Source organism: Cetorhinus maximus, chromosome 17 (genome assembly GCF_964194155.1).
Source record: "Cetorhinus maximus chromosome 17, sCetMax3.hap1.1, whole genome shotgun sequence".
Classification (NCBI taxonomy): Eukaryota; Metazoa; Chordata; class Chondrichthyes; order Lamniformes; family Cetorhinidae; genus Cetorhinus; species Cetorhinus maximus.
In genome coordinates, this window is record NC_135895.1 from 97,166,466 (window position 1) to 97,191,264 (window position 24,799).

The 24,799-nt window shown below is 39.5% G+C and overlaps 1 protein-coding gene and 1 long non-coding RNA gene across 2 annotated transcripts in view; one reads left to right on the top strand and one right to left on the bottom strand.

Annotated features, from left to right (window-relative positions):
- Window positions 1–14,573, top strand: part of dbt (dihydrolipoamide branched chain transacylase E2) — a 47,018-nt gene extending 32,445 nt beyond the window's left edge. Inside the window, exons 6-11 of the mRNA XM_078561683.1 lie at window positions 2,615–2,843; window positions 3,442–3,608; window positions 4,420–4,497; window positions 11,123–11,314; window positions 13,406–13,477; window positions 13,585–14,573. Coding sequence (XP_078417809.1) covers window positions 2,615–2,843; window positions 3,442–3,608; window positions 4,420–4,497; window positions 11,123–11,314; window positions 13,406–13,477; window positions 13,585–13,752 — 906 coding nt within the window. The 3' untranslated portion in view covers window positions 13,753–14,573. The remainder of the gene's footprint in view (window positions 1–2,614; window positions 2,844–3,441; window positions 3,609–4,419; window positions 4,498–11,122; window positions 11,315–13,405; window positions 13,478–13,584) is intronic.
- LOC144692630 (uncharacterized) overlaps window positions 1–24,799 on the bottom strand; it is a 70,562-nt gene that overhangs the window by 25,020 nt on the left and 20,743 nt on the right. The gene's annotated exons all lie outside the window — the stretch shown is intronic.

Here is a 24,799-nt window from a genome sequence, read left to right on the forward strand (position 1 = left end):
TCATTCAGATTCTATTGAATGTTGACGGATTCTTGGTGTTTCATTGTAACATTAGCAGCCTGAGTTGTGGTGCAGCCTTGGCTTCGTTAGAACAAAAAATTCTGGAAATTTACAACAGGTCGGTCACAATCTCTAAAGGGAATGATATTGCAGCTGTGTACTCTTCTGATGAAGGGTACACACTGACTAAATGTCATGGAATAGTACAGTATAGAAGGTTTCCATTTGGCCCATCAAACCTGTACCAGCTCTTTGAAAGTTATTCAGTTGGTCGCTTTCTTCCACACTTTCCCCATTTCTTGGCAATTCTTTCCTCTTTGAGAATTTATCCAATTCCCTTTGTAGGTTGCTATTGAATCTTTATCTAATATCCTATCAAGCAATCTTACCCCCTCTTTGCCTTGTCACCTCTGCTTGTTTGGCCGATCACTTTAAATCATGTTATTGACCCTCAGCCAGTGGAAACTGTTTCATGATTTTAAACATCTCTATCAAATCTCCTCTTAACCTTCTCTACTCTGGGGGGAACAATGGCATAATCTCCAGTCTCCCTATGTAACCTCTTATCCCTAGATCTATTCGAGTAAATCTCTTCAGTACCTCTCAATGCCTTCACGTCCTTCCAAAAGTGTGGTACCCAGAATTGGACACAATATTCTAGTTGGGCCCAAACTATGGTTTTATGTAGATTTAGCATAATTACCTGGATCTTGTGCTCTATGTCTCAATTTATAAAACTTGGGACCCCGTATGCTTTATTAACCTGTCCTGTCACATTCAAAGATTTGTGCACAAACTGCTCTAAATGTCTCTGTCTTTGCATCCTCTTTTAAAGTTATACAATTTAGCATGTACTGTTTTTCCTCATTCTTCCGACCGAAGTGCATCCCCTCACACATTGTAGTGTTGACTTTCATCTGTCATGTGTTCACCCATTATGTCCTCTTGAAGTCTGTTACAATGTTGGTTTTCCCCTAAGGATTTATTCTTGGCCCTCTCTTTCTCATCTGCATGCAATGTCATCCAAAAATACAGCTTAGTTTTCACATCTACGTAGATGACATTCGGCTCCACTCTCTCTCACTGTTAAATTATCCATTACTGCACGAGCAGACGTTTCCTGCAATTAAATATTGGGAAGACTGAAACCACTGTCTTTGGTCCCTGCTACAAACTCCAGTCCCAGGTATCAACTCTGTCCTTCTCTCTGGCAATTGACCAAGACTAAATCGGTCTGTTCATAGCCTTAGTGTTCTATTTGGCACCAAGATGAACTTCTGAGCACACATCCATGCCACCACTCAGACTGCCTATTTCCATATCTGTAACATCACCGAATTCCACTCCTGTCTCAGCACCTCTGCTGAAACCCTCATCTATACCTTTGTAACTCAAGATTTTACTATTCCAACACATTCCTGGCTGGCTTCTCACATTCCGTAAACTTAAACACATCTAAAACGCTGCTATTCATATCCTTAGTGACTCCAAGTTCTACTTGCCCATCATCCCATGTGCTCCTTGACCTATGTAGGCTCCTGGTTAAGCAGCTTCTCAATTTTTAAAATTTTCATCCTTGTTTTCATGGCTTGGTCCATCCCTATCTCTGCAATCTCCTCCAAGCCCATAGCCCTTTGCGATATCTGTGCTCTAATTCAGGTCTCCTGACCACCCCGCATTGAATTGCTCCACCGTTGGTGACTTTCAGCTGTCTAGGCTCTAAACTGTAGAATTCCCTCCCTAAGCCCCTCTGCCTTCTACCTCTCTACCCTCCTACCTCTTTTTCCTCTTTAAAAGACGCTCCTACCAAGCTTTTGCCCACCTGCCCAAATATTGTCTTACATGATTCTGTGTAAAATTTTATTTTCAAACACGCCTGTGAAGCATCTTGGGATGTTTTATTACATTGAAGGCGCTATATAAATACAAATATTGTTGTTCTCTGTTTACTATATTTCCGAATTTTGTCATCAGCAAATTTCAAAATTGTGCCCTGTACCCTAAGCCATTAATGGATATCAAAATCTCCAGTGGCCCTCGTACTAAACCTTAAGGAATGATAGCGTTAATCTCACTCTAATCTGAAAAACAGCCATTCACTGCAATTTTTTGTTTTCTATCCCTTCGCCAGTTTTGTAACTTCCTATCTCATGGGCTTCAATTTTGCTATAAAGCCTAATATATTACAATATAAGTCTTCAAGAAAACTCAAATCAAGTTAATCAAAAACAATTTGTCCTTAACAAATCCTTGTTGGCTTTCTTTTCTTTGTCCAAATGGCTACTATTTTTTTCTTCCAGATTAATGTGTCTCAAAGTTTCTCCACCAGCAAAGTTAAATATGACTGGCAGATAGCTGCTAGCTTTATCCCTCTCCCTGGGTGTGACATTTGTAATCCTCTAACCCTTTGGCACCAACCCTGTATCCAAGAAGTATTAGAAAATTATGGCCAAAATCTCTGCAATTTCTATCCTTACTTTCCGCATGGGGTGGGGCAGCATCAAACTTGTGCCCCTCCTGTCTGTGACAGCAACTGTTAGACGAGTTAGTAACTTTGTAATCTATGTTAGGCAGCTTAATCACAAATATTGAATGCAGTATGTTCTTTATTCAGATTAAGCTAAGTGAAGTGGTTGGGACTGGAAAAGATGAACGAATCCTCAAAGAGGATATACTAAACTACTTGGCTAAACAAACTGGAGCCATTTTACCACCATCACCTGAGATTAGTCCGCCTCCACCGGAACAAGTTCTATCTAAGCCTAAAGAGGTGCCACCTGTTTTTAAACCAATAACTCCAACGTTGGAATTTACTGGAAAAGATAGAACTGAGCCAGTTAAAGGTAACATATTTGTCAATGTTCCAAATTCTACATCAAGTTTAACTGTGATTTTTATAAAGTGAATAATCTGGATTGGTGCAGTGACACAATATATTTGAATACCAGCTAACTATGCCACAAAATGCACAAAGTGAGTAAGTATCCACAATTTTATGTATGGGGATTTCCCAATCTTAACACTGCTAATACTGGAAGCAGCAATTGAAGATTTGGTTGTGAGCTCCTTCTTCCCATTTCTTCTGGGTAGAAAGATTAAAAGGTAATCCACCACAAGCTGCTGTGACAAGTTTTCAAACAACCAGTGCCAGAACCATGAGGTGTTCTCTCTGCGGAGTAATGGATGGGTATAGGGAAATTGTTAAAGCATGAAGGACAGAAGATGCAAGATATTTTCAAAGATTCTGTTTAGCTGTAGGCAACACTCCATCAATCTCAGCCCTGAAAATTCACATATGTACCAGTTATATAAGGTTTTTTAAAGTAAACCTGGAACATACAAACAACTAAATTAGTCGAATGATCTATTTTTAAATATTCTGTATACAAAACTTTACAAAGCATGATAGCTAGGAAACAGCTTGGATACTTTTGACCACAGGGATCCAGAAGGCTATGGTAAAGACCATGTCCGTTGCTCTGAAAATTCCTCATTTTGGCTACTGTGATGAAGTGGATTTAACTCGTCTTGTGAAGCTACGGAAAGATCTGAAAGCTGTGACTGAAGTTCGAGGGATCAAGCTCTCTTTCGTGCCATTCTTTCTAAAGGTGGGAAGAACAAAAATAATTCAGAACTTTGACTTTTGGTCAAAACTGAAACTTGTATTTAAAGCTTTTTCAAAAATGTCATATAAATTGGGTGTCACAGTGTAGTAATTTAATCCACTGTGTAGGACAATTAAATGAAAGTCTTCTGTCTTAGCAACTGCTGAATAGCCACATGATGGCCATAGTTTGGCAGAGACAGGTCTTATTTTTTCTTTTGATTTCTTTACATTTGCTTTTTGTTTTGTTATCTAAAAGTTTTCAATCCCATCCATCAAGAGTTGCTGCTCTTACATATGCTTTGGTAACTGTGTATGTTGCCTGAGGCATTGCCTCTGCTCTCTTGAGAATAGATTTTTTTAATCAAATAGTTGAGAGAGAAAATTCAGAAAGTCCCTGCACTTACCAGTGCCTGCAAATAAATTGTAATAATAAAATTGGATGGGAAGTATTTCCACAGCAATTTACAATGGTAAAACCAGGCTCAACATACCCTCCTTAATAGCATGAGTAATTCCACATAAGATTTCAAACATTGTCAAGTAACATGGTTAAAGAATAAAATTATTAATAGTAATATTTGCGCTATCTGCACTGAGATTTTTCAGTCAAACTGCTTGAAACCATTATAGACCCAGTGATAGATGAATTGGGGCAGCTGACTTTAATTTAGGCCATTAATGAATGAAAATTTGAGGAGCAGTCTTGTGAAGTACAAACCATTTCATTTTATCTTCAGTTTTTAAAAAAGCTTGTTTGTAAAATTAAGGAACTGTAATGATGTATTGAATTTCTTTATGCTTGATATCAATAGGCAGCATCTTTGGGTTTGTTACAGTATCCTATCCTAAATGCTTCACTGGATGAGAACTGCCAGTTTATAACTTACAAGGTAAGGTAATGATACAACTGCAGCCCATGAAGTTTAAAAATTATTATTAAGGAGAACAGTAAATTTCTTTTGGGTGACTTAAATATTAAGAAATCTTAAATAGTTTCAATGATTACTGAATATAAATGATTGCTGCTATTACATCGTAGTTAGGTTAATGTCACATGATTTGGTTCAGAACAGAAAAATATGTATCTAAAGAAACTGGAATTACCTCTGAACAAGAGCTGCTGAATTAAATTCCAGACTCTCATATGTATGCACTTGTTCAATATGTTCCGTGTGCTGCCTTGTTACACAAAGGAACAGTTACTTGTCAGTGTAGAATAGCAATGTGAAGCAATTCAAAGGTTCAAAGCTGTACTTGAACAACTTCATCTGTATTCAGACATTCAGCATTCACAGAGAAGAACAATTTGTGATTTTAATTTTTGAATCAGATAACATACCCCTTAAATAATTAATCTAAACAGGCCCTGTTGATGTGGTTTCTTTTAAAGTTAATGATTAAATAAGAGTTCAGAAATAGTTTTGTATCCATAGCTACTCTGTTTAACTGTTACTTACTAGTCTACTGCTACTACCTGACCCACTGTACGTCCTACTAATGTGTATGCAAATATCTTGAAATCTGATTAGAAAGATGCAGCTAGTTACATTCAACTACTATTAATGTCAGAACGTTACATTGTTCAAAATTGTGTGTTTAGCATCCTAGTTAAGTGTATTGTGCAAAATCAATGGGCTTACACTAGAATTCCATTCCTGCACATGAAGTACTTTTCTTTGTTTGGCTTTTTACTTATCATTTTATTTTAAATGCAGCACTCTGATTTTATCTATGTCACCATCTGTATAGGTTGAGAGGACACCTAGTTCATGCTTATGGATTAAGAGTTAACCTATACTACTTAGGAAGAACAAAATTACTTTTTAAAAAAAAATTAATATAAAACACACAGCAGCACCAATGAAACCTGCCTCCATAGATCTGAAATTAACTTTTTTTTTATAAACCAGTACCCAAAGTGACCTGAAACCAGTAGTTAAAATTGAGGACTAAAGAAGAATTTAAATATTGAGGTAATGGTGTAGTGGTATTGTCGCTGGACTAACGATCCAGAGACCCAGGGTAATGCTTTGGGGACCTGGGTTCGAATCCCGCTATGGCAGGTGGTGGAATTTGAATTCAATAAAAATCTGGAATTATAATTGTCGATTGTTGGAAAAACCCATCTGGGGGACCTATTCACTCACCATCCTGACTTGGAAATACATCGCCGTTCCTTCCTAACAGCACTGTGGGTGAACCTACGCCACATGGACTGCAGTGGTTCAAGAAGGCAGCTCACCACCACCTTCTCAAGGGCAACTAGGTAACAATTGTTAGACCCCCGTAAAGATAACTTGAAAAGAATTTCCAAACAACTCAGATGGAAGGAATAGGAATCGAGGGACAAGATTTCACTTCATAAAGCTTACATAGTGACAATAAGTGACATAGTGACATAAATTAAAGACAAATGCTATCTCACTTGAAAAGAATAATTTCACATTAAACAGTCGGCACAACAAAGACATGCCAACCTAATTACAAGCACATGCATCATTTCCCGCACAACTGTGGTACCACATGTGATCTCACATGCCAACTCGGCCACCAGTACATAGGATCTCTCACTTTTCCCACTCTGGATTTGGCCCTCAAGTCGCTTTTACCAGCAGCCGTAATCTATCTGATACGGTTAATACCAACAAGGCAAGTGTCTATGAATGTACTCACTCGCCCTGATCCCGTAGCTTTCCAGAGTTCCTTTTCAACCGATCAACCAACACATCCAGTTAATAAAAACAGAATTACCTGGAAAAACTCAGCAGGTCTGGCAGTGTTGGCGGAGAAGAAAAGAGTTGACGTTTCGAGTCCTCATGACCCTTCAGCAGAACACCCAGCTAATAGTCTGGTCCTCTGATAGAAACATTCTATTATTAGCATTCCTGAACTGTTGACACTGCTTTTGGGATTCACTCCCTTTTAACTCACTCGTACATTGCCTCACCAAGAGCTTCTTTAGTTCTCTTATTATCAAACTGAAAACTGATCTTTTCATTGAGACCTTTGCTTGCTCCTACGCACACAGGAGTTTTATAACTGTTCTGCAATTGTCCTGATGCAGCACAATAGGCTGAAACTCGGAAACCGCCCAGTTAACTTTAATTAGCCCTGTTTTTAGATTTCATCCCCATAGCAACCTCAACCAAAGTCTTCTCAGAAGCCTAATGACCCATTAGCCAGGAATTCCAATTACAGCCCCTTCTAGAAATCTTTCTAGTTCCACTTTGGATTTAAAGAGATAGAAGTTTTTTTTATCAAGTACAGAGTTCGTCACACAATGATTTTGCCTGAGGTACCACTCCTGGGGTAAACTTAATATTATGTTACACTCTTTCATTTTTCTTTTGGTAAGAGGAAATATCACAGACCAGTGAGTAATCTGGCTAAGATGAGAAATCAAATGTATGTGCAAGATTAGATGGAATTTTAAAAATACAAATTAGACTCGTACTAGAGTGTGAGTATGTGCTGTACCTAGGCAGTGCTATACTGCTTAAAGTGCCTTTCCTCTGATATGATGGAAATCCAATGGACATAAATCTTACTCCACTATTTGAAGATGAGAAAGGAATTCGCTTGTTGCCCTGGCCAATGTTTATCCCTCAAGCAATACAATCAAAATGCATTATCTGGTCATTATATCGCTGCGGTTTGTGGGACTTTGCTGTGCACAAGTTGACTGCAGATCTTTCCCCATATTATAACAGTGAGATTTCAAAAGTAATTCATTTGCCTGTACAGTGATTTAGAATTTTATGCATGTTATAAAATGTGGTATATAAATCCAAATTCTTTCTTGCTTACAAGCTCATGACAATTTGTAAAACACGGTGCAGAAGAATTCTCATCAGCTCTTCTCTAGCAGTTGGATTGGTGCCTCGGTATAAATCTGGCAAAATCTTTATTAGTGGATGGTGAATGACAGAGGGGAATTTCTCATGAACCTTCATAACGTTGCCTTGTGTCTTTATTCCTCAGAAAGAGAATGACACTTGGAATATGTAAGACAAGGTGCTCTTATCTGTAGGAAAATCCTTCAGAACCCACTGAGGACTGCAGAATAGCAGATAAATCTTACTCTTGAAAGCATGAAGCAATTTTTTGAAGAAGGAAAATGGGTAGATTTCAAAACTATGCATAAATAAAATGCAATAGAATGGCCAGCTTCACGCAAACTAGGTAACCGGATTTTACATGCATCCACAATAAATCGACATTGAAGCTTACTTTGCATCATGATGATGTTCATATGAGCAATTCCTGTTTTTTAAGTGAATGGCTAGGACCAAATTAAAATATCATTCCAATAGGCTTATAAAACAGCATCTGATATTAAAATTTAAATCTAATTCACAAGTCTAAACATCTTAGGACAGGAAGAAGTCACCTTGTTGAAACGTAGAAAATAGAAGCAGGAGTAGGTCATTCTGAAAAATCAAGCCTGCTCCGCCATTCAATATGATTATGGCTGATCCTCTATATCAGCACCATACTCCTGCTACTTCCCCACACCCCTTGACACCTTTAGAGTCTAGAAATCTATCTATTTCCTTCTTAAATATATTCAGTGACTTGGCCCCCACAGCCATTTGTGGTAGAAAACTCCACAGGTTTACCAATCTGAGTGAAGAAGTTACACCTCATCGCAGAGCTAAATGGTCTACCCCGTATCCTGAGACTGTGACCCCTTGCTCTAGGCGCCCCAACCAGTGGAAACATCATCCCTGCATCCAGTCTGTCCAGCCCTGTCAGAATTTCATACGTTTCAATGGGATCCCCTGTCATTCTTTTAAACTCCAATGAATACAGGCCTAGTTGGCCCAATCAACAATACAAACATCCTGCCATCCCAGGAATAAGTCTGGTGAACTTTCGCTGCACTCCCTCTTTTGCAAGCATATCCTTTCTTGGGTAAGGAGACCAAAGCTGCATACACTATTCCAGGTGTGGTCTCACCAAGGCCCTGTACAGCTGCAGTAAGACATCACTGCTCCTGCACTCAAGACCTCTTGCAACGAAGGCCAACATACCTTTGGCCGCCTTAACTGCTTGCTGCACCTGCACGCTGGCTTTCAGTGATTGGTGTACAAGGGCACCCAAGTTCCTTTGTACATCAGCATTTTCCAATCTATCACCATTTAAATAATACTCTGCCATTCTGGTTTTCCTTCCAAACTGGATAACTTCACACTTATTCACGTTTCGTTGCATCTGCCATGTATTTGCCCATTCACTCAACTTGTCTAAATCACCTTGAAGCCTCTTAACATCCTCTTTACCACTCACATTCCCACCTAGTTTTGTGTCATCAGCAAACTTGGAAATATTACATTTGGGTCCCTCTTCCAAATCACTGATATATATTGTGAATAGCTGGGGCCCAAGCACTGATCCCTGCTGTACCCCACTAGTCACCGTCTGCCATTCTGAAAAGACCCATTTATTCCTACTTTCTGTTTCCTGTCTGCTAACCAATTCTCAAGCCATGCAAATATATTACCCCCTATCCCATGTGCTTTAATTTTGCACACTAACCTCTTATGTGGGACTTTATCAAAAGCTTTCTGAAAATTCAAATATACCACATCCACCTGGTTTTCCCTAATCTATTCTGCTCATTACCCTTACTTAGGAAGAATACTGCTGGTATATTTTTTCATAATTCCTGGCAGTTTATTTTTAAAGCAAAGCTGGGGTAGCACAAGCATGCATAGCAACAAAGTAATGGTAACAGTAGATTCAGACGAAAGCATGGCATAAGATCAGTTCATTGTACTGCTTCCAAAAATTGTTGATTCAAAGAATTGGACTGTCTGCTGACTATTTCTGAAAAGTGAAAATAAGTGCTGTATGTATTTGACTATTGATTTTTGCCTGCTGTCCTGCACTTTAGTTGAGTAAGAATTCAGTGTTACTTGGCTTTCCCAGTGTAAAAGCAAAGCTGAGAAAAGCAAATGTTCATCTATTATGCTTAAATCTTTTGAGAAGGGGCAGCTTTTATGATAGTGTTCTAGAACAACCTGTGCTCCTTAATTACAACTAATCTGTAAACTCAAACAAGTGATTCTAGCACAATGCTTGCAGTGCTTCTGGAAAGTTAATTGCTTTTTACAAAGCTTTTTACCAAAATTCCATAATTTTGAGAATTGTTACCCTGTTATTAACAACTTGTATTTCTTCTAATGTTATAATCTGTCTTGCATCAGGAATTCTGTTTGGCAAATTCTTGCTACTTAGGCACTTTAACTTGTGAAGCTGATATTTGTGATTGAAAAAACCCTTCCCTACCTGATTAATTAAAGATGTAGGACTTCTAATTTCCCTGATGGCTGGGTGGTTAAAGGCACTGCCTTGTGTAACATGCTATATTAACTGTCCCCAGTTCAGTTCCCCAGTCTTTACTGATGTTAGTTGAGTGGTGATAGCTGTACCTAATGAATGTTGTGCAGTTGTCCCTCCGCACCAAGGGAAGGAGAAGTGAAGTAAGGTCACTGCTCATTACTAGTGTCCAGTGACTCCTTTTATAAGGTGTAAATCTTGATAGTATTTGAAAACTGCATTGGCTCAGCTTTGCTCACCACCCCCTCCAAAAAAAATGAAGTATTCTGTCAAGGCATGAGAAATGACCACTGGGATAACACTGGCATCAGTAAGTTCTGAAGTTGATGGCATAATGATTCTGATGTTGACAAAGCACTATGCATCACTGAAAGAGCTGGTTTCTGGCAAGAGTTTGTCAGATGGCAAGACAAATCTAAAGCAGCTGGACATGGGAGATGATTTACTGGCCACAAATAAACTGAAGAGCTGAAGTGCCCACATATTGTAGAAACCAACTCAGTGACAATGCTCCTGCTAATCAGTACAGGCCTACACGGCCAATGGAGGAGGCATTGGATCTCAGGGTAATGGTTACTGTTTTCAGCTTTGTTGATGTTGGTACAGTTATTAGCAATGTGGATTTGCTTGCTTAGATGTATTCCCACATATGGTGAACGCACCTATTCATAAAATGTTAATGCACCCTTCTCTTTTACATGTTGATCCACATTTTATGCATTTCCAGCTTTTTGTCTGTATATCAGATCTCTAACCCATGTGAGTTTCTCTTTTAAAATTGGCAGTACCTACATGAACTGGAGCTACATTTGGTTTTGCAAGACTACCTTCAGAAAGTGGTCTGTAGTATAAATGCAGCATGATAAATTTATTTGTCATGCTTGAATGGGTAAATCCAGTGAAGTGCCATTTTGTTCTTGGAATCAGAAGTACCAGTCACAACAAAAGCATTCGCTCCTGCACTGCTTCTGCTAAAGTGTGAGGGCCTAACACGAGGAAACAAATTATTGATCACAACTTTTTGATGCTGAAATATTTTATATTAATAGCAAATTATTGCTAGTGATGAAGAAAATATTAGCAGCTGTAGAATAAGAGTTACCTCCATTTCCTGTGTGTAATTTAAAAAATATTTAATCCTAATTTGCTTCTAACAATTGTATTTTTGACCAGGCTTCCCACAATATTGGCATCGCAATGGATACGCAGCAAGGTCTGATTGTTCCAGTTGTTAAGAACATACAGGTTCTTAGTGTTTTTGAGATTGCAGCAGAATTAAACCGGCTGCAGACTTTGGGCTCTGCCAATCAGCTGGGGACAAATGATCTCACTGGAGGGACATTTACTCTCTCCAACATTGGCTCGGTCAGTAATATGCAGTTGTTACTGCAGTTTCCTATGTCTTTGCCTTTGATTTGGTTTCTGATGATCCACCACTAATACTTAAGCTGTAATTCAATTAACTAATGCAATATTTCTGTCAGATACTGGAAGTACAAAAATGGATACTGTTTTTGTAAGAACTGACCATAATTTCTCCTGGTCTTTGCATCTTCAGCTGCCATCACAAGGTCCCTGTCCTCAGCACAGTTTTCTCTGGTTACACCCTGCTGCTATGTCAGCTAACTATCTTATAAATATAAATATGACCAATGTCATTTCTCTAACTTATTACTAAATTGAAACAATATTCTGTGGGCACTTCTACCTCTTGAACCCAGATTCGGATCCAGAACCAGCCCGGAGGCCTACCCGCTGTATTGGTCTTGAGTGAAGTAAGTTTAAAGCAGCATTAACCCATTTTCTAGTTAGCAGTGCCCACCAGGAACCCATCGTTCTGCACAAGTCTTAAATATCTCACTGAAGCCCTCAGTACGGTTGTTGTGGGAAATAAGGTGACTGGTGCAGTAGGAATGTTCTGCTGGGGTTAATGCATGTATGTAAAATCTTTTTTGCCTGTTCCTGGCCTTGGATTACGATGAGCTGAGTGGAAAATTTTCCATCAACTAGTCCTGACATTGCTCACCTCAAAGAAAATAAAAACTCAACTGAAGATTCTTTAGTCAGAACTTCCAAATATATTCTTTAGCACTCTCTTTCTGTTAATTTTGCTAATGCTTGTTCGAAGCTAAGACCCTATCTTTTAGCAATAATATCTGGGTTACTAGTTTTGGCGTGCAAATCAATTTCTCAAATTTTGGAGCAATGTGAGCAAGGTTGAATACGTAACCGTTACTGTGAAGAATGGCACCTGGAGAGTTATTGCATTGTTGAAACTACATTGAGTTGCTCACATCTTGATGTGCAAAAAGCAAAACTTGGCATGTTAGTAGTCAGCTGATCCCCATGATGAGATTACAGCATTGCTGTTAATCTTGTGTGGCTGTCTGTATTTTTTTTATCATTTGTACAGTGGAGTTTGGAAGGGTAGCTTTGTTACATTTTCAGCTTGGTAGGGGTGCTCAGTGGGAAAGCAGTGGATGTAGTGGCAGACATTAGCATCTCTGTGTTCTGCTTATGAAAACACTGAATTAGCACTGAAATCGTCATTTCAGTTTAAGTGCAATCCAAAAAGGATTACCAAATAATGCAATAATATAACCTAATTTGAATGGTTCCACATACATAATATAATAAATGTAGATGTAGATCAGAAATGCATGCTAATGTGTTCATTTTGCTCCTGTCAGTTCCTTAGTCCTACCCCAATCTGGATCTTAGATTTACAGGGATTGCAGCTTGAGCCCTATCATTCTGATAAATTCTTCATTTTCTGGTGATGGGACTGTAGTTGTTGCACAGAGCTGCCTTCAGCTGACTGCTTCTCTTCCTCCTCTCCCCCAAACAAAACCAGGTTGGCATGCTGGGCAGCCCTGGCATTTGAGATTTTGATCTTGAGTCAAGTTTTCATTTACATGAAGCACTGAGAGTATTTTTTACTTAATCCTCTAGACTCAGCTGCTGTCCAGTTGCAATTTAAATGTTGGTGATTCAGCTGCTTATTTTTAATGTAGTGTTTAGAATTTCATTGGTTTTAATCAGATTTATCTTCTGGTTAAAATTATGATTAGTGTTTCACATGATGGCTTAGTACAATGTTGACTTTCCTGCTCACAAGCTAAAAATAAATGTGCTGACAATGTCACAAGGTGACTATAAAACTAGCATTTGAGTATCCAGATCCACTGAATGTATACTGCTGATCATAGTATCAGCTTGTACACCATGACATAGAGCTAGCTGTAGATACTGTTAGTACTGTACCCACATGGTTAATGCCAAATGTTTTATCTGTGGTGATAACGTTAATGGACACCTGTGTGCACTGTAATATTGACTCTTTGACAGTTAAAATTCCACAGACACTAACAATGCAATTTCTTTTAATTGTAAATAAGATTGAGAATGTTGGATGCTTTAGAGGGTATTTACTGTATCATATCTGTCTGTTTGTAGATTGGCGGTACCTATGCTAAACCTGTCATACTACCTCCAGAGGTAGCTATTGGAGCTATTGGAAAGATACAGGTGTGTAATTTAGCATAATTATTCTTGTGGTTGTAGGAATTGATACGTTTGTTCATATTTTCTTGCTATTTTACCCACATTCCTGATAGACTTGTTTAATGCTTTAGGTCCTCCCCCGATTTAATGATAAAGGTGAAGTGATCAAGGCTCAAATCATAAACGTTAGCTGGTCGGCTGATCACCGGATTATCGATGGAGCCACAATGGCCCGCTTTTCAAATCTTTGGAAATCTTACTTGGAGAACCCTGCATCCATGCTGCTAGACCTAAAGTAAAGGCAGGTCATTGATAAACAACAGCTTACTACAACAGACCAGCTTCAAAGAAGAGAAATGGGTTTTTATTTTGATGTGATTTATAAATGTTGCCACAATCTTTTCTCTCGGTTTTGTATTCTGAACAGTGACTTGTCTAAAGCAGTTTATATCTGGTAGAGAATAGGTTTTGGTTCTTTTATTAAGCTAAGTGGTGGAAGGGACACAATACTTGGAGGGTGAAGTTTACACTGAACACATGATTAGAGGAATAGTCTCTTCTCTGTTTCCCCTTCATTCAAACCACACCTCCCTTTAACACACACACCCCACCCCCAACCCCAAGAAAAATAATGGTTAGGCTATTGTGGGAATCTGGCAATTGTAGCATCTACTTTTAACTGCTGAAACACAGGCCATAATTCAATCAAAGCAGTTTGCAGCCTAATTTATCTTATATCCTTGTGCCTTTAAGCACTAAGATTTTTTTTAAGCTTGGTTCTTCTGTTACATAATGGCTGCAGAAATTGTCCCTTATAAAAGTTTTACAACCAATTATGGAATGTTAGAAATGTACAGAACCTCATAGCATGTTTATTAATCTGCACTGTTGTAATAAAACCGGTCGAGTTATTAGTTACGTTTTGGCGCAGAAATACCACTCGGTGCTCAAATGGTTTATGTAGTTTTATTAACCTGACACTTTCCAGGTTCTGATTACATGAGAATCGTTATATTCCAACACTAATTTAAAGTCCAAAGATCATGTGCAAAATACATACAGTATACAATTGTTCTGATCCTTACAAGATTTGTTGCAATAAATATTTACTGTGAAATAACATTTGAATCTTTTTTTGACCACCTGCAGCAGACTTTCATTTTGTAGTATTGTTTAAAAAAAATAAGCAGCACTTTTTATGCAGCACTAACTGAAAAAAGATTCTAGATTATTTTCTGGAAAACTGCTGCATAGGTGCTTTGTGTTTTGGAAGGGAAAATGATTGTGAATTGTAATTTTCTTTGGATGTGACTTCTATTTTTACCAACTTTCCATATTTCACAGGTTCAATCAGGTAGCAGAGCTCCTTTATTGTGCATAGCATGTTTGCATGAACAAGTGTCAGTGTTTTTGTTTTAATCCTTGGCCTTTCAGTATAGAAGGTAAAGCACTATTAAAATGTACATCATTTATCTAAATAACAGGTGTAGATAATCTTTAGTTTATAGTACAGTACTTTATGTTTAACAATGTGTTGTGAATTCTGCAGCTAAATAGCTAAATGCAACATACAATAACTTTAAATTATCACTCTTGTCTTAATGATAGTTAGCAATCATTCTGTCTATTTATGGTATCCAAGTTTTGGTCCTCTTCATTCTGGAACTGTCTTTGAGGCTATTTTTCCCTTTGCCACTTTTTCTCATTTGACTCCCATTTCCTGTTTTGGCTACTACTCTCTTGGAATGTACATTGTAATAGTCTATACCTCCAATAAGAGGAGGGAAACAGACTTATCAAGAAGTTCTGTCCCTTTTTAATGTTCAGTTGGATGTCTGTACCTGGAACCCCATTACTATATTTGAGATTTTGAACCAAGCTAATGAGAAATCCCCACAGCCAGAGTTTCTGTTTGATCAATGTGAAGTACACAGCTCTTGCTTCTCTTGGCATTATAGAATGATACAGTGCAGAAGGAGGTTTTTCATTCATTCATGCAGTCTGCTGGCTCTTTGAAAGAGCTATCCGCGTAGTCCCACTCTTCTATCCACTCTCATAACACTGCAGTTTTTTTCCCCCAATTATTTATTTGATTCATTTTTGCAAGTTATTAAATCTACTTTCACTATCCTTTTCAGGTAGTATGTTCCAGATCGTAACCTGCGGAATTTTCTTCCATGCGTCACCTTTGGCTTGGTTCTTTTGGCAATTACCTTTAAATCCTTAAACCTGTGTCCTCTGCAAACAGTTTCACCTTGTTTCCTCTTAAAATCCTTCAAAATGTTAAATAGCTCTATCAAATCTCTCATTAACCTTCTCTGCTCTGAGAACAACCCAGTTTCTCAAGGCTCTCCATGTAACTGAAGCCTTTCAGCCCTGACATCATTCTAGTCAACCTCCTCTGTACCCGCTCTAAGACCTTGATATCTTTCCTGAAGTGTGATGCCAAAAATTGGTTGGAATACTCCAGCTGAGGCCCAAGCAGTGTTTTATAAAGGTTCAGCTCAACTTCCTTGCTTTTGTATTCTATGCCTCTATTAGTAAATCCAAGGATCCCGTATACCCTTTTATATTACCAAAATGAATCACTTCACACTTGTGTGTTAAATTTCACCTGCCATACATCTACCCATTTCACCAGTCTGTCCTCCTGAAGTCTGTTACTACCTTGTCACTATTTACGACGTTCAAAGTTTTGTCTTTTGCAAACTTTGACATGCTGTGAATTCCCAAGCCCAGTCATTAATATATATATTAAAAAAGAACAGTGGCCAAAACAGGTACCCCTATGGGATACCAGTGAACATTTCGGTGCAGTCTGTAAAACAACCATTCATCGCTACTTCTGTCCCTTAGCCAATTTTGTATCCACACGCTCACTGCCGTTTTTATCTCATGGGCTTAAATTTTTCTAACCAGTCACTGGTAGTAATATCTTATCCTGAGTTGGGCACATCCTGCTTACAAATATCCATACAGCCTAGGCAAGTGTAGAAACGCTCAAGTTTTATCTCTACCTTTTAGCCTTTTTTGATTCCTTCACCCCACTCCACCCCCACTAGGGCTATCTGTACCTTGCTTGTCCTGCTTTCTACCCTTAATTAGCACATTCCTTAGATAATATCACCACCTTCAACACCTCTTTGTCCTTTTGTCTATGACATCTTTTGGTTATCTCCACCTATCACTGGCCCTCTATCCAGCTCTTCTTGTCCCAACCCCCCTTAAACCAGCTTATATTTTACCTCTCTTCTATTTTTACTTAGTTCTGTTGAAGGGTCATTCAGGCTCGAAACCAGTATTCACCAGCAATGCCTCACTTTGATAGAATTGCCCCTTGCGACTCATCTGTCAAGGACTGGAGTCAACACATTGAGCAATCAGGGTTCTACTTTGTGGCTAACAAAATAACGGTGGAGGAGAAACAGAAGGCAATCCTCCTAAGTGCAGGAGCAAAACGTATAACCTAATCTGTAGCTTGACACCTCCGAAAACGGCAAATTCCAGATCTTTCACCAAGTTAGTCAACCTCATGAAAGAACGTTTTCAGCCTAAACCCTCTGTGATCATGCAAGGATTCAAGTTCAATTCTTGAGTAAGGGCCCCCGGTGAATCAATTGCAATGTACATTGCGAAGTTAATGGAATACTGTGACTTAAGTCATACTTTAAATGGCATGTTGTGAGATTGTTAAGTTTGTGGCATGAACGATGATGCCATTCAACACCATTTGCTTGCAGAAGTTGAGATAGATCTGAAGTGCACCATGGAGATAGCGCTAGCAATGGAGAATGCTGAAGAGGGACTCGCAGCGTGTGCAACATGGCCTTGTTTTGCAGCTAGGGCACGAACCTGCTGCCAGGCATGGCGCAAAGATCAGGGAGGCTACAGTGAAGCGGGACACGGTCTCTACTCCTAGAAAAACAAAAAGAAATGCTGGAAGCAGCTCACCAGTAACCCAGAAGTTGAAGTGTTACCATTGTGGGGGAAATCATGCACCTGAAGTCTATAGGTTTAAAGAGGTAGAATGCCACTACTGCCACAAAAAACGAGCATGTTGTTTAACAGTGCAGAACTCAATCAAGGCAGCCATTCAGACAGCAAGTCAAGTTAAATGACGTGCACAGTATAGAAGAGCCGGAAGTTACTGAAGCTGACGTTTATTCCCAACGCAAACTGAAGGCCAGGAAAACTGAACCAATCAGTTACACTTCAAATAAATGGAAAGCCTCTGCTCATGGAGGTGAACACAAGAGCATCGATCACAGTGGTGGGAGAACGCATCTTAAAATATCTCAGAGAAGGTACACAGCCATTGAGTTTGGAGAAAACTGCTGCTCAGTTAAAAACATATACAGGAGAAGCAATACAGATGAAAGGGATCGCCTCTGTACCTGTATCCTACAGGCAACAGACAGCTCAGTTGCCAATAATTGTTGTAACAGGAGAAGGACCTAGCCTTCTGGGCTGTGATAGGTTGAAGGAAATCAAAGTAATTTGGTCAGAAATTTTTCAGATCAGGGCAAGAAGAAATCCTGGGCTGAGAAGGGAATATGATGGTGTCTTTTGGAATGAGATAGAAGAACCGAAGAGTCTCCACAGGAAGCGAGGATCCCTCAGGTCAGAGTTGGTTCCCTGGGAAAATCATGAAAAGAAGCGAAATGAATACAGTGCCACTGTGAAGAAACAGTTGGAAGAAAAAACCCAACAAAGAGGAAGCCAAAAGATACAAACAAAAGACAGAAGAACTGAAGAATCAGTTGATGGAGACAAAAGAGACATTAGAAGGAAAAGTCATGGAACTTTCCAAGATGTGAATGGGTAGCTCGACCCCTGAACTGAACCAAGTTAAGATTTCACCAGAGAGAAATGTGGCCGACTGAAATCAGAATGAAGGATGAGGCAAAACTTTGTGGCAAACACAAAAAGATAAAACAGAAACCAAAGCTGATAAGCCAGTAGGATAAGTATCCAGAATCCTCTCTGTAGCCGAGAAAGGATACTCGCAAATTGAAAAATAGGACTTATCTATCGGATATGGGGTAAAGAAGTTCCATCAATGTTTACACGGTCGACACTTCACCATAGTGTCAGATCACAAACCAGTTAGGATTGTTTAGTGAGGATAAGGCAGTCCCAATAGCTTCTGCTAGAATTCAAGGATGGGCTTTAATCTTGTTGGCATACCAGTACACATTTATGGACAGTCCGGGTGTGCACGTAGCTAATGCAGAAGCCCTCAGTCGTCTCCCTTTGCCTGATAATATTACACGTACCAGCACCTCAAGAGGTAGTACTTAAACATTAGTGCATTAAATTTCCTGGGCTCCTCATCAGTCTGCGCGAGACAGATGAAGAATTGGACAAATCGAGATCCAATTTTAGCGAGAGTCCGTGATCCAATGTTACAAGGATGGTCAAATGCACAAGTTCCTGAAGAATTAAAACCGTTCTTTGCACGTTGATTTGAACTGAGTTATCAAGATGGTATCTTATGGGGTACAAGAGTAGTTATCCCTGTCCAAGGAAGAGAATCATTGTTGGAAGAAATTCATAGTGCACATCCTCGAATTTCAAAAATGAAGATACTCTCATGAAGCTATATCTGGTGGCCGGGTAGAGACAGTGATATAGAAAAAATGGTGAAACACAGTCTCCAGTGTCAGCAACAGCAGAAGTTGCCTGAATCAGTGCCATTGCATCCATGGGAGTGGCCTGGTTGACCCATTTCTAGGCACCGTGTTTTTTGTGATTATCAACATACATTCCAAATGGATGGACGTGTTTGAAGTAAGATCAGCCACTTCGTCTGCAACCATTGAAAAACTATGCTAGAGTTTGTGCTCATGGTTTACCTGAGGTTATTGTGTCAGACAATGGCATGGCTTTCACTAGCACTGAATTTCAAAGCTTCGTGAACCTAAATGGGATTGATTAAACATGTCAGAATAGCACTGTACCATCCCTCGTCGAATGAATTGGCAAAATGAGCAGTACAAACCTGTAAAATAGGTATGAAGAAACTATTAGAAGAAACATTAGAAACATGAATTTCAAGATTCCGGTTCAGCTATCGCACAACTCCTCATGTGACCACTGGTTTAACACCTTCAGAATTGTTAATGAAGCACTAACTTTGTACATGGTTGAGTCTAGTATTCCCTAATTTAGAGGGGAAGGTGGAGAGAAATGAGGGGAGTCAGAAAGTGAATCATGACGTTTACAGTAAAGATCGAGAGTTTACTGTTGGGGAAGAGAGTTTTTGTACAAAATTTGCAAACTGGACCAAGATGGGTCCCTGGTCCAATCGTCTCTGAAACAGGACCATTATCTTATCAGGTAGAAGTAGAAAACAGGATTGTTAGGAAACACGTGGATCATCTCAGAAGTTGAGAAACCCTCCAACAACCAGTTAATCCACCTGAAATCGAAGTTGAAACTTCGACACCTGAAGTGCCAGATTGACACAGAATAGACATACCAGATGTCTCTACTAAAGTAAATAATTCTGAACTGCCAGTGTCTAGTGATGTCTCCGAAGCTGCAGTTCCTGTGCAAGACGATTCAATGGAAGAACCTCAAGCTGTAGAGTTGTGCTGCTCTACCCGAATCCAAAAACCTCCTCAAAGACTAAATTTATAATGGCATGAACTGTATATAATTATATATAATGTGGGTTAAGATGTTTTATAAATAAGAGGGTAAAACAAAAGTAAAGGGGAGGAATGTAATGATTGTAAGTTAAACCATTTCTTACTGTTATGCAGATCATGTGACCATGTAGACCAATCAGCTCTAAGCATGGGGAATCTTGGGGGCGGTGCTTTCTAACCTTGGTCTTGGAACAAGCATGTATTTCTCCTTTGAAGTCTGTTGTTAAAGTTTACTGTTTCTTACAAGAAACCCGTCCTGCACCCTCCAAGTTTATTACATTGGGAAAGAGAGCAACAGGCAGAATGTAATGGGTCACAAAACATTGGAGACTGTGGGAAAATCCAGAAAGGAATCATGGCACTTAAGTTATGGCCCACAGGAATTTGCTCTATGGCCTCAAATGTTTTTATGATTGGAGCTTTCAAGACCGAAATGGATAGATGGTTGTTAGGTAAGGACATAATAGGATATGGGGCAAAGGCAGGTAAATAGAGTTGAGGCACAGGTTAGCCTTGATCGATTGGAATGGCATAGCAGGCTTGAGGGGCTGAATGGCCTATTGCTGTTCCTGTGGGAGATCAGAAATGACAAGAAGTAGTTTTCGCCTATGTGCTAACCTGCTGCCACTTCATTGAATTTTTCAGCTTGGTTTAGTTTTTGGCCTCCTTTCAAGTGCTCAGTTAACTCTGAGCAAGACCATTGGCTGGATGATCAGCTTGTCCATTAATAATTGTTTCTTAAAGAACTAATGCCTGTTTGCCCATAGAATAGTTAGGTGATCTGAGTGGATGTTTTTATCTTGATCAATGAAAGTTGCTATTAACTGAAAAATAAGATTATTTTGAAGGTATGTTGAGGAAAATTATATGTGTATGAGCTTGTAAATTCCAATTTAGGATGTGTAATAAAATATGGAAGTTACAAATATCTATAGAAATCCTGTTTTCCAGCTATAATTTAGTCACTTATTGGCCAAGTCTTAAGTGCTCCATTTGAACAACAACCCTTCAGTTTTAAACATCTTTTCTCCCCCTGAAATCCAAAATATTTGCAATTAAGAAACAAGTCTGAGTCTGGAGGTTAAAATGTTGAGTTCCCGTCATGCCCTGACAGTTCGCTAGACAAGTGGTGTTATGTCACATACTTTCTCATGCCCAACACAAAAAGATAAGCTTCCACTGGCTAACTTCATACTCACTATCAGCCAAAGCCTGACCGTTCACACAAAGCAATCTAGAGTTTTACTGGTAAAGTACATGCTGTAAGCTCCTGATCTCTCCCCAACAAATTGATAAATAATACTGACAAACTGTACATCTCAGTGATAAATTTACAAGAATAAAGCCAAAATAAGATTATTAAATTAAAGCTTTTTCTCAAGCTTTCTCAAAGTTCGTTGTAAACCTTAAACTCAATTATGGCTGTTCTCCAATAGTGTAATACTTAAAATTTAGTTATATTTTGGGCTAATGTCTGTGATGGAAAGGTTTACATAATACTGGGCTCCTATCATGACATTTGTTTGCTTCTGACCATTTAATGGTCTCGCTAGAAGTAGCAAGTATGGCAAGTTAATAAAGGTATTTATTTCTTTCAGCAGTGCGCTGGCAATCCTACCCTGGCTGAATATTTGTAGATTAGATCATAACTAGTGGTGGATCAGCAATCATAAATGATAAGTGCGAACCTCCTTGTACATTAATAGCCAGGCTTTTAAACAATGGTGATCTAACAAAGGGCCTATACCTAAAATATCAACTTGTCTGCTTTCCACAGATATTGACTGACCTTCTGAGAGTTACCAGCAATTTATTTTCTAAGAAATTGCATCCTTCTAGGCAGAATGGGCTGAATTTTCCCAGCCCATTATGGTGGGCTGGGAGGGGGGGCCCATGAAGAGGGCAGAGGCCACATGGGTCGGGTCCTTGACTCATTCCCACCACCAGAGAAATTTCCAGGGGTGGGCTGTCTGCTCCATGAAGGTGGGAAGCCAATTAAGAAGGTTAAAGCCACATTGAGGGACTTTTTTAAAATTTCTGGCCTAACCAGCATTATGTTGGTGATGGATTGTCCCCCGTCCCACCACCTATGGAGATCACCAGCCCTGTGGATGCAGCATCCCTGTGGCAGGCCAGGGTGCCACGGGGATAAAAGCCGCTCCAGGAGCCTCAAACAATTCCTCTGGGGAGGTTTCCCTTCCACTCTGAAGTGCCTAACAGCTTCAGCACTACTTCTGAATTAGATCCATGTCTCCAAGGGGCGGTGTCCTAGCAGTCTCCTTCCTGTCTCAGCAGCGCCCATTTCTCCCAGTGAGGCTGCCAAGGCTCCAGGCCTGCTGGCCCTCTGGGCTTGCAGCATCACTTCCCCCACCCATTGGTTTTAATAGAATGGTGTGCACAGAGGCAGCCAATTTGGAGGCTGCCTTTCAGAAGATTGTATTGCCAATCTTGGTGCCAGTAAGTACAAGCTTGAGACCCAATGTGGTTCTGCTTTGGCATCCTGAAGCCCACAGGAAAATCTAATGTGTGTGAATGGTGTAACGATCCCCATAGAGACCAATAGCTTCTTAGAAGACATGTTTCCAACGACTAAGAGAAAGAACAGATAGACATGATTTCACTTTTTAAGACTTTTACTGTTACAAACAAGCTAAAATCAACATTAATCAAACATTAATTAACAGGCAACTAATGCATTAAACTAAAGAAAAAGATATGTTTGGATTTATTAATGAACTCAGCTGAAATATGTCTTATGAAACGCTTTTACTCAATGGCACACTTCTGGCAGATATGGAGCATTAAAGAAACCGTCCCAAAGTCACTTCCAGCTCTCCAGTCACCTCTCCCTGTCACGCCAGGTTGAAGCTTCCAGCACCCTTCAGCAATTGTTTTCCCAGATATGATTATCAGCAGCAAGGTGCACCTCAACGAATCCCCCTCTCTCTCTCAGGTTACAACAGTACTGTCAATTCAGAATTTCACAGATTACTGTATCTCAGCCCTTTAAATGGTTTAATCTCACATACATGTACACAATTGTAACAGCACAGTAGGCCTTTTGGACCATTGTGTCTGCACCTGTTCTCTGAATGAACATTTTACCTAGTGCCATTTCCCAGCCTCCTCCCCATAACCCTCTTCATTCTTCCTTTTCAAATAACAGCCTAATTCCTGTTTAAATGCCTCAGTTGAACCTGCCTCCACCACACTCAGGCACTCCATTCCAGACCTTAATCATTCACTGCATGAAAAAGTTTAACCTCATGTCGCTTTTGCTTCTTTTGCCAATTGCTTTAAACCTGTACCCTGTCGTTCTTGATCCTTTCATGAGTGGGAACAGTTTCTCCCTAGCTACTCTGTCCAGACCACTCATTTTGAATACCTCTATCAAATCTCCTCTCAGCCTTCTCTTCATCAAGGAAAACAGCCCCAACCTTCCCAATCATCACTGATAAAACTGTTTTCCCCATAAAGAGCTTTACTTCTACATCCCATCATTCCTTACAGAATAGCCCAACACCTGTTCCTGGGAGAGTTCAAATTCTTCTCCTGCCTGCGAAAAGTGTAAAAATTGGCACCCCACACTTATTTGACTTTCTCTCCCCATGGCAACCTGAAGTCACATGGACATTTCCAGAACTGAGGTGTTTATCAGGAATTCCCATTACCCTCTTTCCAGAATTTGCTTTCATTTGGAATTTAAAGGGACATTTTAAAACTCTTTCATCTTGCAAAATTCGGTGTTCATGACAATGGCTACCTTTCAAGTACCAGAGCTAAACAACTTGAACTGTTTGTTAGTGAAACTCATGACTCTCCCACAACCAACTGCAAATTTAAAATTGTTAGGAAAAGCCAAGATCAATGAATTTGCAAGATCTGCTAAAATTGGATATTCCCCCTGGCTAGTTTTAGCCAATCTTTGCAGTTTTACGTAAGGCTTGCAGCTGACTGAATGAGATTCGTGTTTACCTCATCCTGATTTGAAAGCGCTTCTCAAAAGAGCAAGCTGCTACTTGCTATAGCTGTCCATAGCTTTGCATATTTTTTTTCTGAAATTGAGTTGGACATCAAAACATGAACTCTAGTTATGTAGTGCCACAGGTCTATATCATAGATTTGGGCATTCTGTTCCATCAGGACTGACTGGTTCCATCCATCCAGTAGCCAATTTAAAGTCACAATATAGACATTGGCAAAAGACCTAAAGGGGTGATAAGTAGAAAATCGGAGGTTTATTGGGCATGCTTTACCTGAAAATGTGGTGGAAGCTGATTCCATAAATAACTTTAAAATGGAGTTGAAAATGAGGAACTTACAGGGTTAGACAATAAGCGGTGATGTGGACAAAGCACGATTGCTATTTCAAAGAGCCAGCACAGAAGTGTTGGGCTGAATGGCCTCCTGTGTTGCAAGTTCTATGATTTTAACAAACGTCCATTACCAAACAAAATGGCTCACTCTCAACTGCCATATATTTATTTTTTTTAAATCCCATCTCTTGAACAAAGCTCAATAAAAGTCTGTGCATTAAAAAGAGCTTTTATTTATTTTATAAATTGTTCGGTTTATTTAGAAGCCGGCCTGAACTCACCTTGCACCCATCACCAACCTTGGTAACTGCGAGTATACTTGGCGATCTTAGTGCCACTTTCAACACTCCTCTAATCGAGCTCCTGTAGATGAGAAA